The sequence below is a fragment of the Sinohyriopsis cumingii genome, chromosome 16, assembly GCF_028554795.1.
Source record: "Sinohyriopsis cumingii isolate HCF-2022 chromosome 16, ASM2855479v2, whole genome shotgun sequence".
NCBI lineage: Eukaryota > Metazoa > Mollusca > Bivalvia > Unionida > Unionidae > Sinohyriopsis > Sinohyriopsis cumingii.
The window spans coordinates 63,458,013-63,478,502 of record NC_142976.1 but is presented as its reverse complement, the minus strand read 5'-3'; the positions used below and the strand labels follow the sequence as shown (position 1 = coordinate 63,478,502).

Genomic DNA, 20,490 nt, shown 5'->3' with positions numbered 1-20,490 from the left:
ATTATGACCTTTGCCTTTACTCTCATTGACAAACTTAGGAATGAATTAGCTCTGTGGTACCTTAAAGTGTAATCAGCCAAACCAAGCCAGGAATTGTTAGTGTGTTTCTGATGCTCAGTAATGACACAGCTGTATTTAAGTGTCTGAAAGCTTCTTGTTTGTAATGTTATTATAAGTGTCAGCATGGCATTTCATCCATTGAGTGCTATTAGACACAAATTATTTTTAAATTTACATTTTTTAATTTTACTTATATGAAAAAAATTGAAAAACTATGCTTTTTTCCTGAAACACTTTCATATTTAATTACTTTAGCAAAGTTACCAATAAGCTTTAAAAAAAAAAAATCCAGAGAAATTTGGTAGTAGATCCCAGCTGATCAAAAGGTGGTAATTGAATCCACACCCTTCTTGTCACAGATTCAGTGCTCTATTCTTTGAGCCACAAGTACCTTGGGTGGTGATCTGAGTGGTTTCCTAGTAATGACAACAGTGGGATAAGGACAGACCCAGGAATTCATGGTGACTGCATAAGTTTATACCTTTGTTGTGCCAAATAAGTGTACATTGACTTAAGGGTGAAGCAGTGAAACAGTTTCTAAGGTATAAATGGGGAGTGTTTCTGAGTTGGAAGTGGGTGGGTGGGAGGAAGCAGGTTGAGATACCAGTTGCATAAATTATGGCCTTTTCATGCAAAGAAAGTTATAATTGTCATGATGGATGAGTCTGTCTGCTGTGATGCATCTATGTTAGGAGAGTGGGTTATCTTTCTTTTAGGATGCCCAGAGTATAGGTAGGATGCTCAGCATTCCATCTTCTTATTAATTATTCTCCTAATGTTAATGTGATCAGGAGAATGTATTTGAATTATATTGAGCAATTTCACAGTGCCAACAAATTGATGGGTTCAGTTCCTGCAATAATTTGAGTGTAATTCAAGTTGAACTGGTTTTGTTATTAGTTTTTCTTAATAAGGTATTCAGGTACTACAGTATGAAAGGGAGGCAACTTCCTTTGTACCGTTGCATAAATCTATGAGTGCTACATGTCAGTGTCAACTTTGTTTATATTACAATTATCTTAATGAATTTATTAATAGATATGAAAGTTCATAAGATTAATATTTATTTGTGTTAACAGAGATTATAATTCGCATGCATCAATGACAGTTGCTACCCCTATCCACACCCACCATCACTTTTCATACAAAAATTGTCCATCTTTATGAATCCTGTTGTTCATTAATGATCAAGGTTGGAGGTGTACTTGGTAAATTTGCACTGTAATACCATATTTCAGATAATTTTTAGTTTAAAATAATTCTTTTTTTTTCTTCATAGCACAAAAATTGAATGTACATTTTATTTATTCTTGGAAGTGATCATTTTCATTAAAAAAAGGACCCCAGCATTAGGAATCAAAAACATTTTCATAATTGTAAATACAAAATTTGCACATGTCCAGTGTAATTGTGCTAAAAATATCATACGCTAGCAGAATTGTTGTTGTTGTTTTAGGGTTTAATGCCATTTTTCAGCACATGATAGGCTATACATGACGGCCAGTATTAATGGTGGAGGAAGAACCCAGGAAAACCCTGGAAAGAACCACCGACCCATGAGAAGTTTCTGGCAAGCTTTCTCACATACCCACATTAGCCGAATCTGAGACTCGAACCCACGCAGACAAAGGTGAGATGGCAGTGATCTGTAACGGAGAGTGCTTTAGACCACTTGGCCACTCGGTTCCCCAGGCTAGCAGAATATGTTCTTTTTGAATTTGTTTATTGCTCAGTATGGTAAACATGTTTTGTTTTCATTTGCGAGTTTTTATTTAATATCCTAATTTTCTGTATTTGTTTCAGGATGGTTCTGGTACCATAGACTTTAGGGAGTATGTTATTGGATTGTCCCTAATCTCAAATCCAGTCAACAATGAGGAAACTATACAATTAGCATTTAAGGTAATCATCTTGCTGTAGCATGAGGCACCTTGAAGACTAACAGATTTCTTGGTTTTTGTTATTTGTTTCCACCAAAGTATGGTTGCTACATGGTTTTACTGCTTTATACCTTTCTTTGTGTGCATATATGCATTAGTAGTGATGATGTCATATAATGCTACTTCAAGAGTCTGATTTCAAGTGAGTGAATATTGTTGTAGGTGTTTTGATGATGTTGTCACAGGGATAGAGCAGGTTGGTTTTGGATTAGTGACGAGACAAAAACCATTTACGAAAATGACATTTTTTTGCAAGGTACATATGTATGGAAATGAATTTAGACCTACTCTAATATGTACACTGAAACCACCTAGCTGAACAAATATTATCTAGTACACAATTTAGGTCAAACAAATAACTTTTCAAATAGTCCACATGTGCACAGAATAATCCTATTTCACTGACATGCCACATCTCAAATTTTAAGGAGTTTTCCACACTTTTCGTAGTTAACTATACACATTACTCAGTGTATGTTACAAACATGTATTATTGTCTGTTAACATACCAGATGAGTACTTGTATAGTTCTCTTCGACAGATATGAAACTGTTATGTTCATTGAGTGAAATTATGAACTTGTAATTCACACAAATGATGAGTTTATGGAATTGTATTCCTCATGAAAACACATAAATGTAGAAAATACACCATTCGGTAACAGACACAAAAATATGACCACATCGTTCATTCATGTTATTAAAATGAAAATATGATTCTGTAATGTTCAGATAAGAAATATTACATTTTATGATACTAAATTGACCATCTAATGAGCATGACATTTATAATACAACATCCATCATCTAATAAATATGAAATTTAAAACATGAGTTTTATTACACTGTCATTCATTTGTTAAACATAAAATTTGACCATGAAATATTTTGTACTACATCAGTCATCTAATGAACATCAAACATGTCCTATTCCTCCATAATAGGGTGTAATACAAGGAATGATCCCATACATGATTTTCCTTGCTGTTTGCTGAGGATCATGCCAGAACGCCACATTCATGCAGACAAAGGCGGAAGAATGATCGCAAAGAAACTGAACCATAGCAACCATGACCTCCTGCAGCACACATCACTGTTTCCAACTTATGTCACTGGAATTCAGCTAGAAATATTTGCAAATGAACCATGTAATAACATGAGTGATAAATTTGAACATGTTTTGCTTCAGATACCACTATACATGATATGTATGTGTTGACAAGAAAAGACCAGAATAAACATTTAAACTGTTATATTCTCAGAATGATTATGTGAAATTAAATAATAACCATGTTCAGAACTATTATATACACAAGATAATTAAAAACTTGAATTCTTTTCATCATTTGCTACATACAACATAATTTAACCCAGATTCTTATTTCAGATTAAAATATGACCATTACCTGAAACAGACAAATTTGATAGAATTATGTGAAATTTTGTGACTGATGGAAATTTAGGATAAATTCCAAACATTTAACATAATAAACTACTATATCTTTTGAACACAGATAATAAAAAGAAAGAATGTGTACGATTATTACATACCTTGAAAGATAGAGGTTTGTCTTTATAAAAAAAATAGCTTCCTGACAAAGTGTCTGTGCAGTGTGCATTGTAACTATACAAAAAATTAGCATTCTCTATACTTATACTTGGCAGGAACCATGACCAGAAAACATGAGGTAAGTGTCATAGTAAACACAAACTGCTGGCACTCTACACTGGCCACAGTAAGTTGGTGGACCAAGTACGTAAAATTTAACCATATCACAATCATTCAGCAGGACTAACGTGCACAACATGCTATGCCATGCTATATTTACATATAATGCAATGCAATGACAACTTTTTTTGCACATAATCCCTTGCAAGACATGCAGTTTTGAGCTAGGAGAAACGGGTGTAAGACCCTAAACAAAGTACAAGTTTTTTTCTACTGAGTTGTTGCTTTCTTTGGGGTGAAAATTAAAAATTGGTTAACATATGGCAAATACCATATGGCTGGATCTTTAGTCATGAAGAAGTTTGCCATTTAGCAGTCTCAGAATGAGGTAATGAAAATAAATATCATTACCCACAAGAACAAATGTGGACGGAATTCTTGTTGTTTTGTGAAAATTAATAAGGAGCGCATAAAGAAATAGTCCTGCATTTTATTTAAATGGGATTTCTTGGGTAGTCTTTGCCCTGTGTACATTTGTAATACTCTAAACAATTGACACTAGCAATGAAAATTTTGCATCCTTCCTGGGGACACTTTATCACTAGTAATGTACATTAAATGAATAAATAGTTTGATGATATAGAGTTAAATTCATGTATTCTTGACCATGTGTTTGCATTCGCAATGAAAGAAAATACATGGCATTGCACTATTTTTGGCTAAGAAGAAAGAGTTACCCCCCTCATCTCCTAGGCAGTAAACACAAAAGATCAGAAAAGTTTGCTACCAGCCTTTGGCTAAAGGCAAATATTTGCTTGAAATAGGTTCTGCTAATTTCCTCCAATATAATAAATAAATCAATAAATCTACAATTGCCAAACATGAATTTCAGTCCAAGCCAATCTACCCCCCCACCACCACCACTAGCACTACCTTGGGACACAATCACTAAATTTTACTGTACTGTATGTGGTAACAGTAATTGACAACTGTCAAATTTTAGGCTGTTTAAAAGTAAACTGTCCTTATCCCATATTCAATCAGCCATGAGAAAGTAAGCTTTGACCATCATTTATCAAATCCAATCTTCTTTGGTTGAAATAATAGAATATAGTCTGATTAATACGTCATAATGTGACAGAAACAATGGATAATATTGATTATAGTACATGTATGTTGGCCCATTTTAATGTGTTAAGTAATTCAATATTTGCAATGATGACATAAATTATTTTACTTACTCACAGTTTAATACGTATTGGGGAAACACCAGCTCATATTTTTTTTCCTGTTTTAGAAGCATAAAATGAATATGTAACTCAGGTTTGAGAAGATTCTACTGGAAATATGGAAATGCATCATCTTTGTAGGAATAAAAGACAAATGTTTTTCTTGGCAGTGATATATATTCTTACTTAAGGCACAGCAATTTTTTTCTTACAGCTATTTGATTCAGAGAATAAGGGCTACATTACACAGCCAGATCTGACAAAGATGCTGAACAACGCATTTGGCATGGAGGAGTTAGATGTACAAGAACTCTTTGAAGAAGTGGATGCCGATCAAGATGGAAAAATCTCATATGGTAATATCTTGAGTAAAGAACCCATGTTAACATTAAATTCAGAGTTATTTATTTCTGCAGTGTGGTCAAAATGATAATTATTGTTCAGCTACTTATTTAGATTAAAATGCATATTTTTTGTGCATGTGTGTGTACCATCATTTATGTGCGTGTACTTGAAGGTATAACATAGATTAAAATGGACTGTATTAATGTGGGAAAAATTAAAAAATTAAATGTTATTATATTTAGAGCTGTACAAATACAGAAGTAGATGTCAGGAATGTCAACTTTGTTGGGTGATGTGGCATATTATCACTCTGTATGACAATATGCACTACTCAAAGCAGGTTCAGAGATGTTAAATACACTCAGTGTGCTCTCTGGCGTGTTGTAAAAGATGACTAATAGAGATAAGAGTTGTGGTTGCTCAGTTGATTTGCTGTGAGCCTGATTAATATAAAATCTTGCTCTTTCATCATGGATGCATTGGGTTATCCACTCATCCTACTGGTAACTAACAGAAGACAGGAATTTCTCTTGTATTTTGGCTCTTGAATTTAGGGCAATCAACCCTAGTATTACATTTGAGCACAGCTACTCCCAAATTGAGATCATCCAGGCCTTGTGATGGAGGTCAGAGATAGCATTTTCTAGCTCTTACCCTGCAGACCTTTCATCAGAATGGGCTTGTTTTAACCTGGAGAGACATGTATCAGCAGTACAGTAGGCTGCTTTTCAGGGCCATTCGGCTGCTTTATAATGATGCAAGTTACTCAACTTGAACTGGATTTGCAAGAGTGGAATATTTGTTTCTCCATATATAAACCATGTGCTAACCCTAAGTACCATCTCACATGACTTGGTATATAACAAGTCTTGGTATATCACATGACTTGAAGATGCTTCACATACATAGGAGACCAGAGACAAAACCAGCACCTTGGTAATGAGATTTCACTCCCTATTCCTTTTGCGTTATCCCAACATATTATGATCTGGTAACTTATTTTTAAAAAAAACTGTTTATCAGAGTAAAAATATATTACTTCCATAATACTTATACAATCAAAATACATGCACACCCACACGAGCCATCCCAGCATTTACACCATGAGTGTACCAGATCTTGTATCAAATGGGAGACCACTCAAGTTTGACTTCCATCTTGGCAAGCAAGCCTGGAAGGGCTATATTTGCAAGGTAGTGGATGTTCTAGCATTTTATAATCAGGTTTTTTCAAAGAGCAAATTTCATTCTAAATTTGGTCCTCATGGCAATTCTTGAGGCATAGGAGATAATTTGAAATGAGTTACATCCTAAATCCTGACCACTGTTGACTGACTTCTTGTGATATCATACATATGCAGATGGAGGACATTGTGTGGCACCATGACACATCTGCGATCATAACCTTTACAAAAGAAACGTTTATAAATCACACAGGACATCTGTTTCTTTTTTCAGTTATTTCTATTTCTGTATGACATGTTTTATTCTGGACTATTTCACCAGTTTGTTAATAGTTATACAATATTTATTTGTCAAAGGTAGACAGCTGAATCAGTCTGATCTATTTGATTTGAGATCCTCCACTTCTCTTTTCCAGTGCTCGACTCAGTTCTGATTTCATAACAGACTATGGTTGACACTGAGCTGTCAGAGCATATTGATTGGAAAATTTGTATATTAATATGCATTATTTTTGGTCAGTTTGGTACCCTGCAATCTTTTATGAAATCAGTATACTGTAAGATGCTTGCAGTGTCTGGCATGTTTTACTATCAATTGTGTTTCATAAAATTTATGTCTGATGAATAAAAGTGGATATTCCATCCAATGCCCATTGAAGTATTTTTTGTAGAAGCCCCTCGGTAGAGGTTACTCCTTTTCATTAGGCCACCTTGCCGGATGCTAAAATGATATATTTCAGCCATTTTGTATCCCTCATGTGAGGCCACCCCATTTATAAGCCATATTTTATTTACAGAAGGGGTGACATTATACGAGATGGACAATAGTACTTTTAAAAATGTTTGCCTGGCATAATGTCACATATTGTGTGTGATGTGATGTTATAACATTATGAGTGTTAACATTATGTGGTGACTTGCTTTTCAGATGAATTTAGAGATTTTGCCATGCAGAGGCCAGAGTATGCCAATCTGTTCCTGACTTACCAACAGATGAAGAATAAGAATGATGGAGGGTTAGAGGTGCTGAAAGAGGAACCTTCAAAAGAAGATTGAAAGATTGAGATTGGTTCAGCAGATCTGAATACTTTGTTGTACATTATATGTTATATTTAAGTTTATATTTTCCTTCTGATCTCTATATATGTAGCAAGGTAATGGGATAATGTACTTGCCTTTTTCATTCAGTCCCTCAAGATGCTGCTGATTGTGTCTAATCCAGGTGGAGTTATGTGGAACACACATGAGGAGAACAATACTGGTTACTGCAACTATGAATTGATAGGGAATTTGATATAAATGTAACCTTCTCAATGCAGTCTGATTAGAATCTCAGTTAGGCATCAGTTTATAACCCACATCTTGTGACATTATTACCCGGTAACTCATCATATCAAATCATTTTTATTATTATTATTATTATTATTATTATCTCTTTTTCTGTATCCCACCACATAATTTGTATAAGTTTCTTTTACATACATAATTTAGCCAGGAATCAATATCTTCACTATATATTGTAGCATCTTGTCTTAAATACCAGTTTTGCATCACATAGTTTCCAAGATTTGTCCTGAGCCAGGAATTAGGTCAAATTAATATGGTTCTCTATTGCAGTGATGACTTAATAACAAATATCACAACATCTTTGATTATTTTCTTAATATTTTTGCTGCTCTGACAGCAACGCAAAATAGAAATGTACTTGACTCATTTTAAGACCATTTTTCAGCTGTTTATTCCTTTTATTTTTTGGCCATTATTTAACTTTTGTTTGTAGCTATCCCATTATTCAAACATTTAATCGTCCAGGTTTCTCATGACTTTAGTCTTTAGTGTTTCATTTTTGTTGTTACATTTCCTGATGTAGGGCTTGATACATTGGGAAATTTGATTGTTTTGTAATATGGTTCTACCTCGATGTTGCATATAGTTTATAACATTTAGGTAATTTCTAGTTTATGTTAAATTATTTGCACAGGTTTTTGGTGTGGAAGTTTGTTTTTATCCCCCACAGTGATTGTGGTAGGGTTATCAAATGTTTTCTCTCCAGTTAAATTCTGTGTTCAAGCCATTTTTGGGCACTCTAGTTGGGTCATCCATGTTTTATTAATACTCATCTAGTTTATCTTTTTGTTAAATATTGATTAAGGTTGCCATTTTTGTGATAGTGACTGTCCGTGTTGTGACAGTTGACATTTTCATGTTGCTTAAATAATTCATCCTATTACTATATTTTCCTACTGATAAAACTGTAAGAACTTTTTCCGATTTTCCAGCCTTTCCTGCCTAGAGCTTAAAATCTTTCAAATGAGTTTAAAAGATTAGAAAATGATTAGAACTAGATAGATACTGTAACTGCAGACCTACCTTTTTTGTATTGGCCACCAAATTTTGCATTTTCAAATGTCAGACAATTTTGCTGACAATTAATTGTAGTAGATTTGTCAGTTGTTTTGCAGTTTTTCTTCCAGGCAGGCAGACAGTTGATTGTGTAGGCCTCCATTTTGTTGTCCAGATGACTGATTTGTTTTTTGGAGCAGATTTAAGTTCAACTTGGTATATGTTTTTTCCTCAGCTGAGGAAAGAACCCTCTTGGGGGGTAGGGGTCAGTTACTCTATGCTGTAGTTCACTGTTGCTAATTATAGATTTTTCTCAGGCATTTCAAGATGGTAACTGAAATTCTGGTTAACAGAATTAATTGAAATTACGTGTATTTGTTCTCCTTGGCCCCAGGAAGAACCTTAATTTAGAGGTTATTAGCTCCAAGGTCATGGTCACTGTTGCTAAAAATAGATTGTATCTATTTCATTCTTGGAAGACATCTAAGTTCTGAATAACAGAAGTCAATGAAGTTTAGCACCTGCAGTTGTTTCCTTACTCCTAGGAAGAACCATATGGGTTTGGAGGTCAACAGCGCCAAAGTCAAGTTTGCTGTCAGTAAAAATACATTTGGTCATTATGTTTCATTTCTCAACAAAACTTAAGCACAGCACTATGCATTTTTTCACATCCCCATCGATATAGATATTTTCCTGGCAGAATGTCCATACAGAAAACACATATCCTAACTCAGACTTGACTTGTACTAACTACCTTTTCCACTTTTCCTAAGTGATTTCTTTTTTACAAATGATCATTTTTGGGCATGCCTTGTTCTCTTTAACATTCTTAGTTGTACTTTAACTGTTGTGTGTTCATGCTTTTTAGAAAATACTAAAAAAATAAAAAGGTTGCCTCTCATGTCATGGAGTTCTTAAATTATGTACATGATTGTGAGTTAATCTATAATTTTTAGGCATATCTTAGGTCACAAGGTGTGTATTGACACTTTTAGGAATGGGCATTTATTTTGTTTCAGACTTGGGAACAATCAGTTTAAAAGCAAGTTCACATTGTATACAAGATATGATTCATCACACTGCAAGGCATATGATTCACATTCCATTATTTTAATGTCATATTTTTAGTTGTCTTATTAATCCACACTTTTTTGTATGTGTGTAAATTGTTTATATATGTACATGTTCTGTCCCTAAAGAAAATATATCGATCCAAGACACAAGACTTTTTATCATTTTCACTGTAAACTCTCTATACTATAGAAGAATTGGAGGGAGGGATAGCAGTAATGTTTGAAATAAACGTTTTATTGGTAGTGTTTATTCTTTCTCCTGTTTGATGATTTTTAGGTTGATTTCTCAAGTGTAAATTTGTTGCAGCGTTAAAAAGGTTCTAATAATAGTACATGATGAAAGAGTATGTTGCAATAAATTCTTGTAATGAACCAGAGGGGAGTAACTGTAATTGTATATGTATGTGTGCATAGCTGCCAATTGTCCTGTTTTTCTTGTACAAGTCCTATATTTTGGACCAGAATAAGGCAGGTACGTTTTTGTGTGATAAAAATCATTTTTTGTAAAAAAAAAAAGATTTAAAAGATATTTCTTGAAATTTTCTGTTTAGAATGGATATTGATTGTGGATTTTTTAAAGTCCTGTTCAATGTCAGATCTTATATTTTCTTATTTGAACACTACCCAGAGGATCATAATTTTATTTAGATATTTTTCATACTTGAAAACCAAATAATTGGCTGCAAAAATGTGCATGAAATATGCTCAAGCAACATTGTTGACCTACATTTCGATCTTTAAATGGGATCACTAAACTTAAGATTCAATTTTTTGTGTGATTATGACACATAGATCATATCTCAGGACAGATTTTGTTTGAATGGAGCTTCAGCAAGGTTCTGGCTAAAGGCTTAAATTTGTTTGAATTTAGCCAAGTCAGAACCCAAGAAAGATTCCTCTTAGAAAACAAAGTGGGTGATGGACAAGTTGGAGAGGTTTTTTTAATGACCAAGATCCTTTCTGCCATGAACGGGAGCCATTAATAGTAATTGGAGCCAATTTTTTTCTTCTTGGTCCTCCCTGTCTTGATGACAGAACATATCTGACATCATAGAACCCTAAACCTTAATAGTAATCAGAGCCAACTTTTTCTCCTTGAAAAGCCAAAGAAAAACGATCAACTACTTGCGGGCCCATGTGTGCTTAAAGGAATAGTACTTTTGAATTTGTACCAGTCATGAAAATGTGTCACTTCCCTTAACAGACCTTTAAAGTAGAGGGCCTTCTAGCTTGTGCATTTCTTTCCATGACTGTAGGGTTGAATTATTTCTACAGCAAGGTACTCTGGACAAGATCCAGGCGTGAAGGAGAAGATGGTTTAGCCAAGGATGGAACCAGTTGGCCTGAGGCTGCTGGAGAAGATTGAGCCTGGCTGGGATCTTCCTGTGTAGAACTAATCCTGCATCGAGAAGATTGTTGAGCCAGGATCCAGAATTATGTTATACTTCTGGCCTCATAATTTCTGTATAATCTTTGGAACTAAGTTCTTTTTGGGGTAGGCAAAGACCCACAGACCCTCCCAGCTGGTTTGTGGTTTCACCAGGTTGCAGAAAGATCAGTCATTGGACGCCCCATAGCTGGCAGATCTGATGGAAAGACCGACAGATGGAGGGACCATTCTGTATGGAGAATCTGACCTCTTCTTGACAGAGAATAGGCTAAGACTTAAAGTTGGCTGGGAATATTCTGATATGGATATCGCTGTTGCATTTTGCGAACCAACAGCAAAATTCCCAGATGAAAATGCACAGTTGGGATGATTTGGCACCGCCCTCTTTGAGGAGATACATCACTACTACTGAGTTGTCGGACATGATGAACACGACCTTATTCTGAAGATGGTCGCTCCAAAACGAAAGGCTTTGATGATACATTTCATTTCCATGAGATTAATGCATACATGCCAACCATTACGCTTTTGGCGTAATCATTACGCTTTTCTTTCACTAAATTACGCCTTACACGTAAACCTATATGGATTACGCTTTTTCGGTATATCCACCTTCCAAAAAAAATCAATAGTTTTCTCGTTTTTATTAACATCCTATTAATCCCACAGACCATATTTTAGAAAAGACGGCTTCAGTATTTTATTTGTAGAAACTATCCTATTACCCAGAAACATGCTGGTTCTACTTTCAAACTTTCGACCTCGTATTCTATTTATAGCAGCTGTATGTCTTAGTTAGGAGAGAACAGACTGGTTTTCTAATTTTTAATCTTTACTTGCAGATTATTTTTTCTAATTTATATTTAGTACAAAACCAGTCTATAGGTATTTGGCGTTAAAAAGTATAATTTATTTTAGTTGATGCGTGTATGAGAGCAAAACTATCTCCTTTCAAATAATTTCACAGATGGATTAGATGAAGGCAAAAATAACAGAATTCTCCAAAGATGAGTACACGAGGGCAGCATCACGTGATGTCTATTGCAGGCCGTGTGGAAATAATTTTACTATTTGGCACTAAAAGTCTTCAGATGTATTCTAGTCGATGTTTGTGTTACAGTACATATATTTTTTCAAAGATTTTCACAGGTGGATCAGAAAAAGACAAAAAAACGAATCTTTCAAAGATGAATAAATGAATGGCATAATACAGTGTTTCATTCTCGGGCACAGGGGCTCATATTGTTGCTTAAAATTGACCTGTCATACATGTACTATATAGTACATGTATGACAGGTCAGTTTTAAGCAATGATATGAGTTCCTGTATTCTAGGGCAGCATCATGCTCATTGCAGTCTGCGTGGAAACGATTTTAATATTGGGCATGTTGGTAAATTTTATGTAGAGAAACACTTGAAAACAAAGAAACACATCAAATTAGCTCGTCTTGCGAACTCCAATACTAAGGTAACTTCTTATCTGCAGCAGAACTAAAGTGCGGACATGAATGTTATAAATGCAGAAGTGTTATTTACCGACTTCTTAATAGCAAGATAATGAAGATCTTGCTATTGGTGCAGAAGCAAGAGAATACATAGAACATAATTCTACTCTAGCTGTGAACGTGTTTTATGATAATGTTAGAGATTATTATGCTACAACCTGTGATTACATGCTCCAGAAATTCCCCTATGGAGATGAAGTGCTTTTAAATGCTTCAGTTGCTGATGTAAATAAGAGACAGTCAAAAAGCTTCGAAAGTGTTAGATTCTTTGTCAAGAGATATCCCTTTCTATTACCATCCTTGTCTACCTTGGATCATCTGGAAGGAGAATTCCTGAAGTGTAAAGTTGGGATTCTACCTGACAATATACTTAATGCAGATAGAGTTGATGTGCAGTGGCACCTTATTTCCCAGCTAAAAGACACAATCACTGGAAGATATAAATTTCCTCTTCTTTGTCAGGTTATGAAAGGAATATTGGTTCTTTACTATTCTAATGCTGACTGAGAGATTGTTCAGTATTGTTAATAAACATAAAAGTGAGTTCAGATCTAGGCTCAGTAACCCAGTACTTTGTGCTCTACTGGTGTGCAAAACATTCATGGTCTTAGCTGGTACAAAGTGTTTTAAAATGCAACATGAAAAGATGTTGTTGCTTTCTAAAGCTAAAAGTGCTGCATTTGAAAACTTGAAGCAGTAAAGGATGTTAAAAGACGAGAGGGGCAAATAAATATCATTGTTTATTGAATTTTTAGCATGTTATATGTGGATTCCTCTTTTTTCTGCTTGGATTCCTCTTTTTGTCCACTTGGATTACACTTTTTCCTCGTCAGGGGTTGGCATGTATGTTAATGTGGAGACCTTATTCTCGGATCTCCATTGGTCGCTGGCAGTGTGCAAGTCCGGTAATAGATGGGCCCTCAACTACAGTTGCTTTCACCTGTACACAGTCACATCCTGTGGTGGCAGTTCAGGAGGTATTCCTACTGTGAGGTACCTAGGTTGTGCCACTGGTCCAGGTATAATACAATCTTGCTGGTTACGCTGATCCTTTTGTTAAGTGGCATTGAAAAGAGGCACCATTAAGAGAGCAAGGCCATCAGCAAAGGACACATAGAGGCGACCTAGTGTGATAAGATCCACTGTTGCACTGAATAATCCGAGGAGCTGCAGGAATAATAACCCCAGTTATACCTTTGTTGGAAATGTAGCAGCATAGATCCAGCACCAGTTGTTGGTGGGGTACTTTAAGGAGTGTTTTGGGTGCCATCCTCTTCCTGGTGTTCATCAATGATCTTCCTGCGAGTGTCAAATCCAACATGAGACTTTTTGCAGATGACTGTACAGTCTACCGGAAAATAGATGTCTCCAAGGACTGTGAGATCCTTCGAGAAGACCTGAACCAACTGGCCCTCTGGGAAGGATTTTTGGATATGTCGTTCCACTCAGAAATTTTTTTACAGGAAGAAATCACCAATCTTGTCCGAATATACTCTTAAGGGGCACAAGTTGGCCAATGAGCAGGCAACAAAATATCTTGGGGTTGAATTGTCCAGAGTCCTTTCTTGGAAAAGGCACATAGGCAAGATAGTGAAGAAAAGGGAATAGTAACCTTGATTTCCTGCGCCGTAACCTCCAAATCAACAATGAAGAAGTAAAAAGTGCTGCATATTTCACTCTGGTTAGACCAGGTCTTGAGTATTGCTTGACTGTGTGGAACCCACATAATAAAGATCTAATAAATAATATAGAGATGGTTTATAGGAGAGCTTCTAGATACACCACAAATAAATACCTTAACATTATCAGCATCAGTACAATGTTGAACCATCTCCAGTGGGAATCACTCGAATCCAGGTGAACGAAGGCCCAGCTGACCATATTGTGCAAGATTGCGAACAACCTAGTGGACATACCATCGGACAAATACCTGACCCTGGCATAAAGCCAAATTAGGGAAAACCACAGGAAAAAGTTCCAATTAAAGTCAGCATCGACGAATTGTTCAGCTTCTTCCCCATGTACAATAGGGACTTGGAACAAATTATCATCAATAGTTGCAGAAGCTTCTGACTTAATATCTCACAAGCAGGAGCTTTCCATATCACATTCTAATGAACATACAAGTAAGACCTCGTGATTCTCAGGTCTATGCCGGTTGAGGTTCCATATCACATCGCCGCTGTGTTAGCCTGATTGGTCTGAGTATGATGGGACGAAAACGTACATTCTTTCACTTATTTCTGCCTTTCCTATCATTACTCTTCTGACTGTCCTATCACTTTCGTCTTTACTTTATCTTTGACCACGCACCACCCGTTGCTTAATAGTCAAGTGTGACTGCGTCAGCGTATTTATAGATTATAGATAGATAGGAAATGGACTTTGCTTGATCATGATCCGGACCACCGAGGGTGGGTAAGATGTACCCTGTTGAGGTAGGTAAGAAATTCCATACCCAGATGGACAGACTGTTGTGAAGGATTCTCAGTTCCTAGATGATGTAAAAGGGAAATGAGATGGTTCTTTCCTCTGAATAGAATATAACTTACCATACGTTTCTGGAGGCTGTCGTCCAAATACACTGCCATGGAAGTAGATGTCGTATGGAACGGGAAAATAACGAAGTTGAGTAGTTTTGTTAAAGCTCAAGGACTTGTGTTTAAGCCGAAAGGGAGGATGCAACATGGAGAACAAGTTCCTCGGTACGCGACCCGCAGGAATTTTCGTAAGGACAGATGGATAGTAAAGTGGGAATATGCATCAGTCTGGTCAAAACGGATTGTAAATTCGTTTGGACTTCGTTTCCTACCGCTACGAGACGACTGCCTCCGAGACGGATCAGTAGATTGTCGCCGTGTATAGGGTTGGTATCGTCACAGGATTTTGGGGTTTAGAAGCAAACGATCTTGCATCCCCTCGTTTCCGGTCAAAGCGGCTTTGAGGACGAATCAAAGATGATGGAGGGACAGTTCCTGGGCTTAGCGAGAAATGGCCGGTGGGGGGGGGGGGGGCGCCAGTTCCTAAGCCGCCTGCCTCAGCATTGTATCTGTCTTTCCACCAAACGGTAGAAGCGATCCGACATGACGGTTCGCAGGGTCAAGACGTGATGAGGCTTCAGCGAGTTTGAGCGGTAGCATATCATTATGTTGCGGATGAGCTTCGAAGTAGCGAACATAATGCTTTTATCCATGTTACAGTAAGTAGGCTAAGTCATCGATCGCGGCTTTGTTCTTGCTAACGCTGGGAGGTCTGTGAAGAAGGCGTCGGATTGACTCATAGCAGCAAGATGCGAAGGACGCTAGTATTGGGTTCTCAGAAAATTTATTTGAAATCATCGGGATCACTAATCTTGACGATTTCTTTGATTTTTCCCGACTATGCGAGAAGATGAAAGGATGGGCTGACTTCCTTATCGTCCCTATCAACCGAGGCCTTGATCCTGTATACCGATATAGAAGGTAGTTGCGGACATTCTGAGTTCGACAACACCCGTTAAATTTCCTGTATAGGCGCTTGAAAGCTATACTTGGTCCTCTCCATGGTGGGATCTGAATGTGAAATATAAGCAGGTTTATCCCAATATTAAGTGTTGGTCGTCCTGGTCGGGATCAAGATCTACATTCGGATAATGATCAACAGGGGGCATAGAAGAAGCGTGGCCCTCATTTCTAAGGTTGTCACGGTACAAACTAAGAGAGTAATTCGTGAATAAATTGCTAACCGTATACGTAGGACGTAGTTGTTGGATCGGTATGGACGGCCTGTCAAAATCAAAATCGGTCGGTACTGGAATTGGTTGTACAAAAAGTAGTGTAGACTGCGGCACTGCCGGCGAAATGGTAATGATAAACGAACGGACAGATCTATCGATAAAATGTCCGGCAAAGCTAACGGTCCATGACTCAGCTTGACGAGGCATAGGAAAATATACAACCGAAGCCATGCGGTCACTGAACGATATGGACCGATGGCTTGACGTTACGGTCGATTAGACTGAGGTGTGAGTAGATGGCACGGCTCAATCAGGATACTTTTAATTCCCCATGTGCCCATACTTCCCGGCGCTACATCCATGCTCGGACATACAAGGGGACTAACACCCACTGGGTTACATAGAACTGGGTGGAAACTCCACTATAGTGTCAACATTCTCGTCAAAGACAGAAGAAAACGTAAGGACGGAGAAAAAATTGGCCAGCACTAATCACCTCAACAGTCGCCTGCTGTACTAAACGACACACTTGTAACTACAGCGACGGCGTAGATGATGGAAGATAAAGATAAAGCACAGCTTCCTCCAGTTTCCCAGAAGTAAGAGTAGCAGTAGGTAATGTTCAGCGTATCTTTGCCGTGGAAGGGGTGGGGTGGGAGGCCAATGGCCACAGATTCCATATTATGGTGAATGCTCAAGACATCGGTACTCTCAGCCTTTGATTTTCAACGTCGCACCCTGTTTTTTGGACTTTTCCTTTGAACTGTCGACAATGTAGTCTCTGACCAAATAGCGCAAGTGTTAGTAGTTGACGATGTACACGTGAGGCACGAATCATTTGAATCGGCGCTGGCTTTGAATTACACTTTGTAGATATAGTCATTTTTAGTTATGAACGAGAAAGGAATGTAAGAAAGTAAAATTAGTATGGGTATTGGACAACGTACGCGAACACGAAATCCCAACACGTTTTATATTAAAATGTAGCCGTGTATAAATAAATCACATAAGTATGATCGAGATTCAAAAAATAATGTATACCACCTATACTCAGGGGCGTATTAACCATTAAGCAGACTAAGCACGTGCTTAGGGCACCAGGGTCAAAGGGGGCACCACAAAGTTGAGAAAAGGGTGAAAAGAAAAAAAACGAATGAAGATTTATAAAAAAAAATTGATAAAACTAGTGCAAATTGATCATAATGTTCTGTTTCTTGATCATGGTGTACCCTAGGGTTATCTTCCCAGGTGTACCACAAGGAGCACTGCTGGCGCAGTGAACTCTGACCTCTGTCGGTCAGTAAGATCATTAACACTGTCACATGTTTCCTGTTGTGGAATATTCTCGACTTACCTATGTGCCTCAGACGTGATGTGTGCGATATCCTTGGAAATCTAAGACCACTGCACTGGTAAGATGTCATACAGCTTCATTGATCCTTTATTTAATTAGTATAAATAGTTGTCTCTTATCTGTCGATCTTTTTTGAGACTTTTTGTGGAGCCAAATTCAGTTGTCGTGAAGCGTGTTCAGTTGAGTGGTGCGCAAAAAAGAAAACGTGCAAAAGAGAATGAGCAAAACAATCTGTCTGTCGTAGCCAAGACAGGAAGGCTGACAGATTTCTTCTTACAAACTGCAGAGAAAGATGATCAAGATCAAAACCAGTGTCAGTCTTCAGAGACAGCAAGTGAATCAAATCTATCTCCTTCATCAGAAACAGTAAGTGTTGGTGCAAGGCCAGATTTTCATGATGACGTTGCACATGATGAAGTGCCACAACCTGGACCTAGTTCTACGACAAGATGTGTAAATGCTTTTGAACTGTCCAAGAAGTTTAGAGAACTGACCAAGGATGAAATAAACAAAGCTAAGGACCCAGGGTTGTGGGATGAATTTTATGGTGATGATGTGACTTATTGGGTTGCTTGTGGACCCAGGGAATGTCAGCACCACAATGGACTATTTCACAAATCGTGTCGCAATTTCATCATTGGGAAGCCAAAGAGATACTGTTCATAGAAAATCTTTTTTGGAATAAAAGCCAATGGTGAACACTACAAGAGAGAATGGCTGTTGTACTCTCCTTCAAAAGGATCAGTTTACTGTTTTGTTTGTAAACTATTTGCGCCCAAAGGGTCAATGCATTTTGCTAGAAATGAAAGATTCAGTGATTGGCGAAACACTGCTGTAATTGACAACCATGAAAAAAGTACAACTCACCGAGATGCCATGTTGACATATTTAACTCGGAAACAAGGCTTAGGCTTGACACAACCACTGGAAAAACAAATTGAAGAGGAGTACAATTACTGGGAGAATGTGCTTCCGCGTGTTGTAGCAGTCATTTGCACACTGGATGAACGAGGATTGGCATTCTGAGAAAAAGTGGAAAAGTTTGGGTCTCTCAATAATGGGAATTATTTAGGGCTACTAGAATTAATAAGTCAGTTTGCCACATTCTTGGCTGTTCACATATCACGGTATGGCAATACTGGAAAAGGCAACCCTTCGTACCTGTCCAAAACGATATGTGAGGAACTTATTGAGTTAATGGCAAAGAAAGTGCACTCCGTCATCATTGACGAAATTAATGTTTCTGGGTACTTCAGTCTGTCTGTGGACTCAACGCCTGATCTTCGCATGTTGACCAACTGAGCATAGTGCTCAGATACTTGCAAGATGGACAGCCAGTTGAACGATTTATCACATTTTTGGAATTACAAAACCACACTGGTGAAGCTATGGCACAGCAGGTGTTGAAGTACTTATGTGATGATTGTAAATTGGATTTTGCTAAATGCAGAGGGCAGTCATACGACAATGCTGCCAACATGTCTGGACGTTACAATGGCATGCAGCAAAAACTTTTGGATGCAAATTAGTTTGCCATTTATGTACCCTGTGCAGCTCATTCACTAAATTTAGTTGGATGAAGTGCTGTGGATTGCTGTCAAGTTGCAGTAGATTTCTTTTCCACTGTACAACTGCTCTACACATTCTTTTCAGCCTCAACTGCTCGGTGGAGAATTCTCAAAGATTGCATTGGAAATGAAAAAGTGTTGAAATCACTTTCAGACACCAGATGGAAAGCACATGCTGTGGCAACTGCAGCGATTATCAACTCTTTCTTCAAGATTCTAGAAGCTTTGGAAGATTTTTCAGATGACCAGTTGCAAAAAGGTGACACTAGAAGGGAGGCAAAGAATACTGCAAACAAGATGCAAGAACTGGAATTTGTCTTCATGCTGAATTTTTGGAATGAAACTTTAGAAAAGTTTCATAGGACAAGTCAACTTCTTCAAAGTGAAAATGTGATCTTGCAAACATGTGCAGATTTGTATTCATCATTGGCAGACCAGTTGCACACATCAAGAGACGAGTTTGAGAGATTTGAATCACTTGCAAAGGACATGCTCCCTGGTGTAGAATACAAAGCAACTCAAACACGTAAGCGTATAAGACAGAGAATACCCAACGATGGAAATGCACCAGAGGTCATTCTCAGTGCCAGAGACAAATTCCGTATCTCCACTTTTTATGTAATTGTTGAAGTTAGAAACGGAAATGAGGAGGAGACGAAAGGTGTACACTGAAATAGCAGACAGATTCTCTTGTCTGACAGATATTCCTAATGCCACCCAGCAAGGTGCTAATTCCCAATTATCAGAAAGTGAAAGGTACTCAAAGACTTGTCAGACACTCATTGATGCTTATCCAGATGACATGAACAACACTTTTTCTACAGAGCTTCAGCAGTTCCATTCATATGTTCTTCATAAGTTTAAAACAACCAAGAAAACATCTTTCACTCACATGGAACTTTACAACACATTTACAGAAGACAAACTAGAGAGTGCCTTTCCAAACGTTGAAATTGCCTTAAGAATATTTTTAACATTAATGGTCACCAACTGCACAACAGAGAGGTCTTTCTCACAACTGAAACGTGTAAAAAAACCAAATAGATCAGTTATGCTTCAAGAAAGACTCGACTCACTGTGTATATTAACACTTGAAGCAGACATTCTGAGAAGCATT

General features: G+C 37.3%; 1 protein-coding gene across 5 annotated transcripts in view; it reads left to right on the top strand.

Moving 5' to 3' along the window:
- LOC149780578 (lysophosphatidylcholine acyltransferase 2-like) overlaps window positions 1-9,991 on the top strand; it is a 50,327-nt gene extending 40,336 nt beyond the window's left edge. For 2 of the 5 annotated variants that reach the window (XM_089937691.1, XM_089937695.1), the window contains 3 exons: window positions 1,864-1,962; window positions 5,112-5,253; window positions 7,354-9,991. In XM_089937691.1, coding sequence (XP_089793817.1) covers window positions 1,864-1,962; window positions 5,112-5,253; window positions 7,354-7,481 — 369 coding nt within the window. In that variant the 3' untranslated portion in view covers window positions 7,482-9,991. Of the gene's footprint in view, window positions 1-1,863; window positions 1,963-2,943; window positions 3,338-3,664; window positions 5,254-7,353 lie in introns of those variants that run through there. The other 3 variants (XM_089937694.1, XM_089937693.1, XM_089937692.1) reach the window with 3 other exon arrangements.
- The last annotated feature ends 10,499 nt before the right edge of the window (window positions 9,992-20,490 follow it).